General features: G+C 36.5%; 1 protein-coding gene across 3 annotated transcripts in view; it reads left to right on the top strand.

Moving 5' to 3' along the window:
• ATG10 (autophagy related 10) overlaps positions 1-14,442 on the top strand; it is an 85,894-nt gene that overhangs the window by 525 nt on the left and 70,927 nt on the right. The window contains exons 1-3 of one of the 3 annotated variants that reach the window (XM_026070485.1): positions 322-526; positions 1,722-1,847; positions 6,954-7,073. In XM_026070485.1, the coding sequence (XP_025926270.1) occupies positions 1,722-1,847; positions 6,954-7,073 (246 nt within the window). In that variant the 5' untranslated portion in view covers positions 322-526. Of the gene's footprint in view, positions 1-321; positions 527-1,721; positions 1,848-4,775; positions 4,824-6,953; positions 7,074-14,442 lie in introns of those variants that run through there. The other 2 variants (XM_026070487.1, XM_026070486.1) reach the window with 2 other exon arrangements.

The following is a 14,442-nucleotide window of genomic DNA, read 5'->3' as shown; positions in this document are numbered from 1 at the left end:
GCTCTGGGGCCCCCGCGGCGCCCCGGAGCCCTGGGGCCGCGTCGGGCGCCCGGCACAGTGGGCCGGGCCGTGCGGGGCCGCGCTGGCCGCGGGGAGGCCGGCGGGCGAGGAGGAGGCGAGCCCCCCACCCTCGCCTCCGGGCCCGGCCGGGAAGACGGGGGCTGTGCGCTTGTCCCCCCGCGCCGACGCCTGTGCGCTCACCCATGACACCCATGATGTCCGGGTGCCTCCGAGCCCATTAGCTCAGTGGCACCGATCTGTTTGTTTCTGCTATTTATTCTTTCCATGACGGTTTAAGAGAGGGAGGGAGGCACACTGCTCGGTTGCCAGCAGTCTGCTATCTCTTTACATCTGCTAATTTCCTAAAACACATAGCTCTATTTAAAACATATGTGAGAACTACAGTGTCTTTGCATGTGCTATACTTATTGCAGTTTTGCAATTCATCATCTGGACTGGGAAATTCAGGAATTGCAGACGTATTTATGGTGTCTGTTTTCCATAATTCCTCATTCTCGACACCCAGGTAACAGATTAACAGGGGCTTGGGTTAACAGTAGTTGAAATAATGTATTTTGAAGTGCTATATAGATAATTTATGTCATGGGCATACAGGAAGATGTTGCAATTTAGGGCCAAATACTGAAAAGTAATGAACACTGCATAAGGTATTGTGGCCCTCTGATTTCTTGCTAAAACAAGATGTGGAGTGGTTGTAATTCCTGCTAAATATTTCTCTATGGTGCTGCAATAATACCTGGTGTCTATAAAAGAATCGAAACAGCCACATTTGTAATACATCCTCTTTGAAAGGAGAGAGAAAAAAAAAAAGGGGGAAATGGGGCAGGTTTTCTGAGGTAGTTTTTAAATGATCCTTAAGGCCAGAGCTGAGAAGCATACAAGGGGTGAGGAAGGGGCTCATTTGAAGCACACTATCCTATAGCCCCCTAAAGCCACAATGTTGGGCCGTCAGGACCTGTACTGCTTGTATAAGCAGGAAGAGTTGCTTCAGTGGGACTCTCGCTGCCCTTGCGTGGACTCAGACACCAGAGATGTTAGGCCTCCGCATGTTCTTTGTGGAGCCATTCTGATCCCCAGGGAAGAGATGGCAGGCCACACATGGACTTAGCCCACGAGCTGGATTCAGCTTTTCTGTTTGCTAGTTGGACCAGACTCATAAGGGAATGTAGACCACATCTGGAGTACTGTGTCCAGTTCGGGGCTCCCCAGTGCAAGAAAGACATGGACATACTGGAGTGAGTCCAGTGAAGGGCTATGAAGACGATTAAGGGACTGGAGCATCTGATTGATGTATAAGGAGAGGCTGAGAGTTGAGATCGTTCAGCCTGGATAAGAAAAGGCTCMGGAGGATGTTATCAGTGTGTTAGACAGGAAAGAACTTCTTTATGGTGAAGATGATCGAACATTGGAAGAGGTTGTCCATGGAGGCTGTGGGGTCTCCATCCTTGGAGATACCAAGACCCGACTGGACATGGTCTTGAGAAACCTGCTCTAGCTGACCCTACTTTAAGCGGGGCAGTTTGGACTAGACAGTCTCAAGAGGTCCCTGCCCTACTGTAGTTGAAGAAACACACCTTTGTTTTAGTTTAAGAAACACAGTTTTTCCATTGTTTTGTTATTTTATTATTCAATTGCTATGAATCAGTGAATTTTTAGTGTTTATTTCATCTGTCAATACTAACACTTAGTTTGTTCTGCAGATGTCCTTTAGTGTGGCTGGTGAAGAGGACTTCTTTTTGGAAGAAAAAAAATTCAAGCAGTACTGTGAAGAATTTATTAAACATTCACAGAAAATAGGAGATGGTTGGGAGTGGAGAACTAGCAAGGTAAAATAATCAAAGTATCGGTAGATAGTTCCTACCTAATCCTCTTCTTAATTTTTAGTTACACTTGCTGGCCTTTTTGAGCTGTTGGCAACCTTCACAAATTAGAACATCCTTTAGGGTGGTTTACATCACATGAAAAAAATGGCATTTTACACAGCTGGTCCAAGAACAAGAAACTGCAAAGGTGATTTAGCTGAGGACGTAGGCCACTACATCTATTAAATAGATTAATAGTTCATGAATCCAGAAACAACTGCTGTGATGGTGTGGTGCAACTTTTTACATAATGAAGGGGTAGGATTATCCTGAAGAATTTCTGTTCTGATCAGAAATTACCTTTTAAGGAATATTTATTAGAGGACAAATAACAGAAGCATTCAAAGTAGAAAAAGCACTCAAAACTCCCAGTGATGGGGAAACAATCACACAACTCTTAGCAAGCCATTCTAATGGTTGACTATGTTTACAATTAAAAAAAAAGCTACTTCTGATCTGAACTGTCTAGCTTCAACTTCCAGCCATCAGAACTTGTACATTGTCTGCTAGGCTGAGGACCCTTCTTTTATCAGAGTTCTCCTTGTTTCAGTACTTTTAGATTGGAATCAATTCACCCCTTAACCTTGTTAAGCAAAACATATTGAGCTCCTTGACTATTTGGCATGTTTTCCAATCCTTTAATCATTCTTGTGGATCTCTTTTGAATCCTTTCCAGTATATCAACATCCTTCTTCAACTCTGGACAGAACGAGACAGTGGATGTTGTATCACTGCTAAATTCAGATATTACAACCTTCCTATTCCTACCAAGTTTCTTTGGTTATATACCTAAGGATCACTTTAACCCTTTAAGCTTAAATAGCATATGGTGAGCTCCTATATAGCCAATTACCCATAAACCTTTGCAGGGGTTTGTGCCTAAGGACTGAATCCTTCATCCTACAGTCTTTGTTCTAGATGTGTGACTTTGTATTTTGTATTAAAATGCATGTTATTTGCTTACTTACRGCACCCAGTAAAATCTCTCTGTATTAGTGATCAATCCTCATTATTTACTGCTTCCCCATCATTTTCATACCTCACCAATAATAATTACATATTGTTTCTAGGTCATTAATCAAAATTTTAAATAGCGYGGGGCCAAACTAATCCCACAGGACCCCATTAGAATCACTTCTTTTATGATGATTCTCCATTTTTAAGTTACATTTGAGATCTGTGAATTAACCATTTTTTCATCTTTTTAGTGTGTGTCACGTTAGTTTTGGATTGTTTTAATTTTTTAATTTCTGCTTGTGGAATCTACAGTTGCCTTATGGAATTCTATGCATATACTGTCACCGCTTTTATCTTTATCAACCAAACATGTCTTTTTACCTTGACAAGATCTATTTTTATTAAAAATAATTACATTTACTGGCTTCAGTTTTTCATTTACTGAATTCTATATCAAATCTTCTGTTATTTTGCTTGGGATGATGTCAAGCTAATATGCATATAGTCACTCAACATATCCAGTATGTATGTTTTAAAGATATAAGATATATTGGTACATGCTGGCATTCTTCCAAGTTCTCTGAAACTTCCACAGTGCTCAAAGACTTAAAAGAAAATCAGCGTTTTTATGTGCTGATTTAAGAATATCTAATGATAGCCACTTCATGTTACTGCCCTGCTTAACCACTCCTGAAATGAAAATTTCATAATAATTGTAGAATATGGCTACATCATTTATATTTTTTCTCTAGCAAGTGTTCAAAATATTTCTGTTGTTACTTTTTCTATTTTGAATGCTTCTGTTATTTGCTATCTGTTTTAGGATTTCTTTTTCCCAAACTTTTTTTTTGCTGGGTGGGCAACATAGTTTTTCTTATATTCTCTTGCCTCTCATATCAGTTTTCAACAATGAATGGTTTGGGATATATACTCATTATTTACTTTTTATTTCTTCCATTTACAGAATTCATGTTGCTAAATTTTTTTTATTTTAATGGCTCAATTCCCATTCTTTCATGAATTTTGGGGAGAAAAATCATCCTTGTAACATTTAGAAATGGAAGAAGTCCCAGAGTAAATATATGATATCACTTTTACATAAGTAATTATACATTGGTATTTGTAACCCTTTCATCACAGATAAAACTGAATTTCAGTAAGAAGTAGGAGCTTGATTGTAGATAAATTCTGTTTAGAACACATCTGGATTTTTAAAACACTGAAAATATTAGCCAAGTGTTACAATGCACCCTTTCTTACAGGCAACCATTTGAAACTTTAGATTTCAGTCCAAGGCTATATTTATGAGGGATTTATTCAGCAAAGAAAGATGCTATGAGCCTCTATTGGGAGTTCAATACATGGGTCAAAGCTTGAACTTTCTGTGAAGTAGGAAGCTTTGCTGGAAATAGCAAAATGAGGTAGATTTTTGTTCTCTCTATAAGAAATATTGAGAGGTTTTTTTTAGTGGGCCAAGTTGGCAACTCTGTGATTTCAGTGTGTGATTAAAAACCTGGCCATTGAGAACATCCATTTATGCTATATAATCTGGGAAGAGAACTTTTCTTTAACAAGATATCTCATTGTTTTTTTTCTTTTTTTTTAACAATATGTGTGCTATGAGTAGTTTAGGGCACTCTTAATTTTCCTGATGTAATTCACTTGGATCCCATTCCTCATTCCATACTCACGTGAATAGACCCATTGAYAGCAGTAAGACCACACAAGTAAACTAGACTTGTAGGACTGTATTCTTATGTTTTCTGTAGAAATTAAACTTAAATGATGAAATGATACTTTTTTTTTTTTTTTTTTTGCTGAGCTGGCTCTTGTGGCATAAGCTCACATGGCCCAAGCAGAACCCTGTATTCATAGCTTTAAGTGAAATGTTCTAAACTATGTTATTTTTATAACCTGTTTTTTTTTTTCCCAAAGAGAGCTGTAAAAAAGCCAAAAGCACCTCAGCTGTAGGACCTGATGAAGGTGAATTTGGGTATTAACACTGACTGTTACTTGGGTTGGATTGTTAAATCTCATCAGTGAATGCTGTCCCTCCACTTGCTTTCTGGTTTATGTTTGTTTCATGTTTAGTTAGGTTAATCTAGCTAATCATATCAAAGACTATATTGCTTCACTTCTGTTTGTGATGCTCACTTATAAGGCAACTGGAGTAGAAAGGAACTCCCTTTACCCATTTTGAGGATCAAAGTCCATGCTAAAGTATTGATTTGTTTATAGGGAAGGAAGTATACAAAATATGTACACTATAGAGAGGGTAACAGGAGGGATGCTTCTCTTTCCTGCCACCTCTTCACTGACCTCTGATGTATAACTATCAAATGCAGAGACTGCTCACTCCACATGTTTCCAGTTGTCCATAGATATTTTTCATGACATTCAAATGCTATAGAATGTAAAAGTTATAGAGCTTTGGCTTCTTTCCCCTCTCAGGAAAAACTGGTTCAGGGAGGTGAATGTTATATCCAACCCTTCTCTGGCAAAGCTCATTGTGCCTTGGGGCAGTTCACCTCTGTGGGCGGCAGCAGTACTTTCTCTGCTGCTCTCAGGGGGATAAATACCAATGTAGGTAGCTTTACTCTTGTTGACACTCACAGGAAGCTCCACAGGGAGGAGAGACTTCAGAAAGCTTTAAATAAGTGACTTTTGTATCGCCAAGTTAGGCCTAATTTTTCTGTCACTGTTGTCCTATTGCATGCTTGGCTTTTCATAGCAGAGGATGCTGTTGGTTCTACATTAGGACATCCAGCAAAGTTTGGAGGATTCATGCTCTTGATGATATTCAGTGGAAAAATAAAGCACAGCAGTAAGAGAAATTATGAGCAAGATAATACCATAATACCAAGCTCATAATACTGTCCATGCTTAAAAATTCATGGACAAAAATGCAAACTAATAACATTATCATTTTGTTTCAGGTATGAAATTGATAAGAACAAGCACACAAATAGCCCATAACAGATGCTGGAATTATATATATTCTACAATATCACTGAAAAGACAGAACTAATGTGTCAGAATAGAACACGTTGATTTAAAAGTCAAAATACATGAAATAAACTGTCGGAAATGATAGATTAACCAGAGAGTTAAGTTATATTTAAATTTGCAGCCTTGTTAAGCAATTTAATGCTATATTAATGAATTTTGTAGAGAGACTGTTTTGAATAGAATCCTTTTACATCAGATGTTGCACATATGCTTTCTGTATTTGTTTGTCTAAAATAAAATGTAATGAAACAGCTAATAAAACCCCAATTTATTTGTTTCCTTTGAGAAATAAATCCTTAACATGCAACTACTGTTCTTTGTGTTCTGTATGCTCTTTCTCCCTTTCAGAGTGTGCACAGTGATCTGTTATTAAACTTTTTTCTCTTCTCTTATTTCTAATTGACAAAATAATCTTTAAATATGTGGGCAGATAGTCAGGTCAGCAAGGGGGGAAAGCCCTTAAAAGCTTGTTCTGCCACTGTGAAATTGCACAGGGGCCTTTTACAACAGCAGACCATGTGACCGGGAAAGCAGAATGATAAAAAGTGAGCTGGGGAAACATATGGATATGGCGTTGTCTGTTTTCTCTTACATTTGACCCTCAGAGCTGATCAAGAGAAAGGAACAAATTGTGACTCTGCACACACAATTCTGAAATTTTTTTAGGACTTTATGAAAGTTAGTGGGGGGAGCAGAACTAATATAAACCAAAGTACCAAGAATTGGGAAGTTTATACTGGTATGAATGCATTGCTTGAAATAGGTATGTCCAAATCATTGTCAGCTACTTATTTCTGCATGACCTTAATACACTGTCTTCCAACTCTTTGGCACTAATCCTGGTCCCCACATATCAGTTGACTCATTCAATTAATAGCTTTATTAAATTTTATTTTCACTGTTCAGATCTTTTACTTCCTTAACACTGAGAACTTGTCCAAACTACCTGTGAGGAGATGCTGAAAAGCAATGCAATCATTGGTGCCTACAAAAAGACTTAGAGCTTATGCCTAATTATCATGCTGTGTTTATTTTCTAGAACAGTGATAGCATTTAGCATTTTGGTTACAGAAAATATTTTTCTTTTCTGTTTTCTGAACACAGGACTTTGCTGATGGTTATCTTAGTAAAACACACTTCCAAGTAACGAATAGAAATGTCCCACCAGATCTCAAGGAGAAAAACAAGGATAACATTGAACAAATGTTATTTATGCATGTTGAAGTAAGTACAGATTTTTGTATTTATAGACTTTTGGGTTTATATAATAAATCATGAACAGTTGTTTTTTTTTTTATATTATACTATTAAATACTTGAATACCTAGTCCCTCCAGAAGGATTTCAGGTCTTAAGTTATCAGTGGCTTTTAATAATTCTTTGTACAGTTCTTATTCATGTATGCAGATAAATTGGAGATGAAAATTGGGACAAAGTGAAAAGGTTACAGCATCTTATATATGTGATAGTTTCATCATGGAAGGATGTTTGTTTGCATATTAATTCACTAACACTAAGCTTTTTGAAAAAGATTAAGCACCAAGATTTAGTTATGTTAAAGGTAAATATTAATTAAAGCAAATTTTGAGGTTAATATTAATTTGAAGTGATATTTACTGAAGAAATAAGTCACGTATAGGAGTTTTATACTCATAGGGCTATTAATATGAGAAGTAGTTGGACACTTTTCTACTGTGGCACTAATTCTTATAAATATTGAGCAATTATTTTAACCAGTGATGGAAAGAGAAGATAGATTTGGAGTTCTTGAAGAAAAATAAACTTCTTTCTTCCAGAAAACAAATAGTGTTCATTAAACTCAAGATGAATTGATTTGAATAATTATTTGCTTGTTTGACTCTGCATTAGACATCCAGATTATGACTAATCAAGATACAAACAGGAGAAATTTACTCTCTTGTTATGTTATTATCATATATGTGAAAAGAAATCTTGGATTTTAACTGACTGAAAACAGTGAATTCTATATATTATAAACTGTTCAATTGAGTGACGTGGTATATTTTTCAGTTACTTTTTTCTGTGACAATTCCTTCTCTTTTTTCATCAGCACACTGATTTTCTTTTTCCCAGAGAACTCTGCTACAGGGTCTGAAATGAGTATTCTTTCGGCTTGATTCCTGAAGGAAACACTTATAAAATCATGCTGTCTGTTAGTCTGTGATATCGTCCTTTCTACTGATTTTTGAGTTCACTGACTAATTTCAGCCAAATTTTAAAGAGGGGTTAGATATCTCAAAAAGAATTAAATTACAAGTTTTCTGAAAGCTGATGGCTAGATGAAAGATGACTCTTACTAGCAGGCAAAACTCTGCTCTTCACCTTCTGTTTGGCTAGTCAGTATGAGTGTAGGACTGGCACCTCGGTCCCTCAGAGTATGATGGACAGCAGACGGGTGTTGGAATTGTGTTGTTTGAAGGCTAGGGTTCAAACAACACAAGCAGGCAGGAAACATGACTTAGTTCCATTGCCGATAGAACAACTTGTTTAATACATCAAAAAAAAAAAAAGATTTAGAAAATTTTACAAGCCCATTGCTGATATACCAGTTTTTCTACAAATTGGAATCCATGTCATCTTTAGAATCATTACCTGATATTTCTTTGATAGGGACCAATTATAAGCATGATATGCAAGTCATCTGAAAGGTACTGAAGCATTTTAAATTTTCCTTTAATTTAAATTCTAGTATTTCTTAAAATGAAGGTTAGTATGAGTGCATCAAAGGTTTTTACTTAGTTGTCTTTATCACTCTGTTTGTATACTTCAATCTTGACTTGTAAGAACAGATTACTGTTTGTGTTCAGAATTGCTTTTGATGATTGTGACCTTTTTTATAATAAATCAAGTCTTCATTGCAGGGTGTATTTTAAACAAACATCTTGTAAAGCTGTTGAGCCCTTCTTACAGAAAGAAGTATCAGCTGTAGAAAAAGTGTCACAAAAAAAAGGGCTTCAGAGGTCTAGTCTTTAATATACAGAAACATGGTTTCAGGTCAAACCCTATGGTTTATCAAGGTACTAATACTAATAATTACCTTGTGAAATATTGTAAAAGATTTCTGTGTTTAGAATCACAGAAATGTCTAGTTTGGAAGGAACCCTTGAATATCCTCTTTGGAAGGAGTCTTTGCTCATGTTGCACGGTAGCAATGAAGATGAAGAGTGAAGCAGGAGAAAGGTCTTAGAATATGACATAGGTTGTAAGACATAAGCATATGTGTAAGAAAAAATTGAGTTTCCTCCCCAAAATATTCACTGCCCAATAGAGATTATATCAAATTTATATTCTTCATTGAACTGAAGGGGAACCAGGCCATTGAAAGCATAACTATTTAACCTAGAAAAAACCTAGAAGAAACACACAGGTAAGTTAGAAAATCAAATTTGCTATGGACATGTAAAGCTGTATATTCAACAATAAGGAGAAAGATGGAAGTAATGACTGTAGAGGGGACATATCTGCCCAAGTAAACTAATTCATGTGTTGGAAGCGTGTTCTTTTCCACCTATGTAGAATGTGGAAGTCCTTGTTGTGCTGTTCTTGAACAGTCTGTTATTTAAATAGGTCTTGTTTTTATAAAAACACATTTTACATCCATGAATTAAATGGTGTTAAATAGTTACTACAATCTCTTTCTAAATTTTATTGATGCATATTCTAATAAAATAGGGTTCAACCAAAAATGCTGGTTTGGGGGAAGCTTGGAAACTCCACCACTGGTTATGTGTGATCAATATTTAGCATATTTTCTTAGAAAATTTTAGAAATTTTATTTGTATGTTTTTGAAAGCTAAAGGAGCTCAGGAGAAGAATATAAATTTCTTTTGTAAAATCTGTGCCCATTGTCAGATAGTTTTATGTCTTTAGAATTACTATTGTGATCTAGATCTTGGTTGTACTGTATCTTTACTACATATTTCATTGAGATATATTCATCTGTGTTCATTAGTCTGATCTTCTCCTTCAATGTGTGGTAGGAGATACAAAACACAGTTTTATATAAGATAGCTAATTAGTAAGAGCCGTAAAGAAAATATTAGGAAATTGAAGTCCATATAATCAATAAACAAAAATATGTTATCCATTTTTTGGAAGAACAAGCATTGACAAAAAGACAGGGGAAAAAACCTTCTGTGGTATCTGTCATGGCATAAGAGGCCACAAGATTTTCTTCTAGAGTGTTCCTGGGAATGCAGTTTGGAAATTACTATTAGAACAGAACTTTAGTTTTGGCAGGCAAGGTGAAAATTAGGAAAAAAAATTGAAGACAAATTTTTGAAGCTGGAGCGAAATAGAGTGAAATTGTCCATGATGAGACTGTAACTCCTACTTAAGTAATTGAACCAAAGAACATATCAGAAAAGAGGTGCTGTTGAGTAAATCAGAAGGCATATTCTGTTGTAGCAAAGAATACAAATAGGATGTTGAAGCAGCACAGAAGCAAAATTACTACTTTTCTGTTTGTTTTTAGTCTGTCAACTGTATGAAGATACAGTGCAGAAAAGATACAGAATAGTTAAAATAACCTTATTAAAATAGAAAATTGTTTATCAGGTATCACAGTATCAAAAAATGCACTAATCTTATGTCATCCATATGGAAACTGATCAAATTATTTGAAATTTATTTCAGCTCATTGCTCACGCAGACAGTTAACTTTCCAACTTTGCCAGCTCACTCTGTGGTTCCTAATATTTGGAGTCTTCCTGATGAGGGAGTGATAAATAACTGTCTACTCTGGTCTCTTCTACAGGGCAGTCAGTATTATATGCTATGTTTTGCTCCATTTATGCAACTTTGTTTTAATGAAGAGAAGAAAAAGTATCTGCAAACCAAGAATAAAGTTCCATGTGGGTTTCTTTTTGCTTATTTTAGGTATCTGCAGTATAGAGCTGGTCACTTAAATCTTTGTTTACAGCCTGAGGAGGGGGGAAAAAAAGCATTTTTTGGTACAATTCAGTCAACCTATTTTTGATGTCTTCTCTAGGACAAGATGAATCTAGAAATGTCTGGATTTTTTTCATTCACAATTAAGAGGAGCTAGATGGTTAACTCAGATGAAGATGTCTGCATTTTGTCACAAGAATCTCATGCAACCAAATATGGATGTGATCCCTTTAAAAGCAATAGTAATTTTTGTTGCTGACCTCACTGAGGCCAAGATATCACTTTGACAGTGAAGCTTGAACTTGGCTGAGGACTGTATTTTGTAAAGCAGTGACTCAAAAAAAGGATTTAAGGACAAGCCATTGGAACAACTGACATTGGCTTAAACTTTGAAATCTTCACATTGAGACTGGCATGCCTGACTTCATCTGGCAATTTCAGGTTTTGTGCACTGGAATGCTGTGGCCTTTGTCATACTAGGGGTCAGAATAGGTGGTCACAGACAGTGCATGTAATGGAGCTGTACATGCTAGTACACCAAAGCACCACTTTTTTCTTTTTTGAACGGCACAATATCACCATTTTCTTGACAAATTGCTGTATTCCAGCTCCTGTTGGAACTTCTGGCTTGCACAGTGATTCCTGAATTGCAGGTATTGCAAGTTACTAATGATCAGCTGATTGACAGTAAGTTGCTGTAGTGTGAGGCAGCTCACTCTATAGCTCTGGAAGGATGCTAAGAACAGACTTAGGAACCGCTGTGCTATTCTGGAACAAGTTGGCATGTTGCCTAGTATAAAGCGGGTTCTCTGTTTTCTGTAACTGAAGGTTTCTGCCATGCACATAAGTTAATTGATGGTTGCTTCAGTTCATGGGCAAGTCTTCAGAATTCACACTGTCTTCTTATTGTATTTTCACACGTCAGTAAACCTTTGACATCTACTAGTTTCCAGACACACTCTTGCTAAGTCCTAAACTGTCCTAGGCAGTAGAGGAATTATCTTATGAACTCACGTGAGAAAGGCGTAGGATGCAGGGAACTGTTGAGAGGATCCAATACCCTACTTTTAAGTGGGTACAATATAAGAATCATGAGTTGGATTTTATTATCTATATTGAACTCTCCCTTAATACAAACTTAGGTTAAGGTAAATATAAAGAAGGACTTATGTCTGCGTAGTTGCATTGACATTATAAGGGCAAAGGATTTGCAGACAGGTATGCTTAAATACTAATAACTACTTAGAGCAGTTTCAGAAAGTTTCTCTTTGTACTTGTCAGTTACTGAGCTGTCAAGCCATTTCTTCAACCACGTGTCTGGGATCCTGTTTTATGCAGACCCTATCTCTTTCCATTTGTCTTCTTAGTAGAAAAAGATTGAGAAAGTTCCTCTGAGATACCATTCTCTGATTTCTGTTGATTTAGTTTAATTGAGTTGTATGTTTTAACATGAAAAAGTTATGTTTGTCCTTTTTCTTGAGGAATTGTTTCCTGCTTCCTCATGGTAATATACCTATCCAGATGGTAAACAGAAGCTACTAATGACATTGTGACTAACCCTAAACAAACCTTTGACTGAGTCTGTAGAGGACACTCCTTTTTAGCTAGTGAGATAGGATTCAATCCTTAGAATATGAGCTGAAGAGATCATACATCTGTTTTAGGGTATCTTCCAATATATTAAAAATAGCATGAGATGCAAAGCAAGGAACTGGTACAAACACACTGTGCCATTTTAAAGTTTTCAAATTGCAGTTCTGTTCTGGTTAAATTTTTATTGAATCAGTTGTTACCTGTCTGTGCTGCCCTGAAATTATGCCAGGTGAATATCATCTATACTTTTCCACATAAACCTTGTTTAACTTCCATATTGTGTTCTGGCTGATTCAACAGCACTCTCAGTGTGTGTTCTTGCTTGATCTAGATCAAATCTGTCGTATCAGGAGGTCAGTCAGGGTCTGTATTAATGAGTATGGGATCATATCTTCTTTTGTATGACTTTTTTATATGTGGAAACATACATTTCAAATAACTATTTCTTTATTGACAACCTTTATTACCCAGGTTTATAAACATGATTCATATAAGTTGTTCATCACAAGCTCTTCACGGAGACTAGATATGATGATGAAGAGGTGTGCAGGGGAGGTAATAAGGTTGATGAACTTAACCCAGACTTGGTTTTGAGGGATACTGTGCCACTGGTATCTTGACTCTGTATGAGACAGTAACTTTCACTTCCTTTGAAATTGGAATCTTATCCTTCTATATTTGTGCTCTTTTTCCCTTTTCAATCATCCTTTTTTTCTTCCAGTCTAAGTAAATCACAATGAACAGAATGTTTTTTTCTCCCTATGGCTGAAACTGTTCAAATGCTATAAAGTCATATTTCACTTATTTTATTATGAGCCTTGGGTAGTCCATTGCACTTAAACAGTGCCTTTCATTGTAGACTTTAGTATTTACCATCAACTGAATCCAACTCTAGCTTTTGTTAAGTGCTATGTGGACACCTTTTAAGCAAGGACAGAACAATTATTATCATATATTATGTTAATTTTTTACAAGGTGAAATAAGCACTGTACAAAATTGAGAATGAAGACAGTCCTGCCTTGAAGAGCTTAAATTCTGAGAGTAAAATAGAAAAATCTGGATTCACTTTATGCATTCTTTTTGTTTATTATTCAAATAGCTCAAGGGAAGCAATAACTTGGAGTAATAATTCTCTGTGTGTGGTTTGTCTCAGCTCTTTTGGGTATTGCAGAAAAGTGAGTCAGCGTGGAACCATTTCTGAAGCTACAACCATTGCTACTTTATGAGGGAGTGGGCAGATTGGGAATGTTGAATGTCTGTTAGTACCTGATGCTGCCTTTGGAAAACGAGCACTGAGCTTTGCAAATGTGTAGATTAAGTTATGTATTTATTTTTATGTTGACTCCACCTTTGCTGGCAGATATTCATTAGCGTTAGTGAAGATCTGCCTGATGGAGGGTGTGGGAATGAGTCTGACATCTTTCTCATACTTCAGAAATACCATGTGATTTGCTGTTCAGCTGTGCTGTTCAGTTTATAACAACTAGAAAATTCCAATTCTCAGTAATTATTAATCATTTTTTCTTTAAACAAACCCAGTATTTTTAGAATTAAGAACAACTCCTTTTTTGTGCAAGAGTAAATAAGACAAACTCAGTGTAAACATTTGCATAACCACAGTATTTGCTGGATAGTTGAAAAATGCGAAGCAAAAACCCAGTAAACAGTACTTAAAGGGAAAAATGTAAATACACTTAATGGGATCCAGTGCTCACTGGAGATATAATAAATGGACCTTAGTAAAGGGGAAAAATCAAGTATTACATACTCACCTAAAACATCAGTTTGTCATGAATGATCACAGCTTAACAACAATGCAGCTGCTTCAGAAACAGGTGAGTTTATGCCTAGTCTTTCCCATAATTTCCCTGTTGCTCTGAGGAGGGAGTAAATGATGTTGCATCTGTACTGAACCCAAAATATGTTCCAGAAAAGTTGACATAGGAAGCTTTGGTAGCTTTGATAGGAAGAAAGAAAGAATTCTGATTTCAGCCAGTCTCAGATCTACTCGGACACTCTTCAGTGTGCTTGGCTTAGAAGCGTTCCGTTTGGTCTCCCTGGAACCAGATCTTCCTGTGGTGCTACTGCC

The sequence above is a fragment of the Apteryx rowi genome, unplaced genomic scaffold, assembly GCF_003343035.1.
Source record: "Apteryx rowi isolate R43461 unplaced genomic scaffold, aptRow1 scaffold_310, whole genome shotgun sequence".
Classification (NCBI taxonomy): Eukaryota; Metazoa; Chordata; class Aves; order Apterygiformes; family Apterygidae; genus Apteryx; species Apteryx rowi.
The sequence above is the reverse complement of the archived record's forward strand: the minus strand, read 5'-3'. Positions and strand labels throughout refer to the sequence as shown.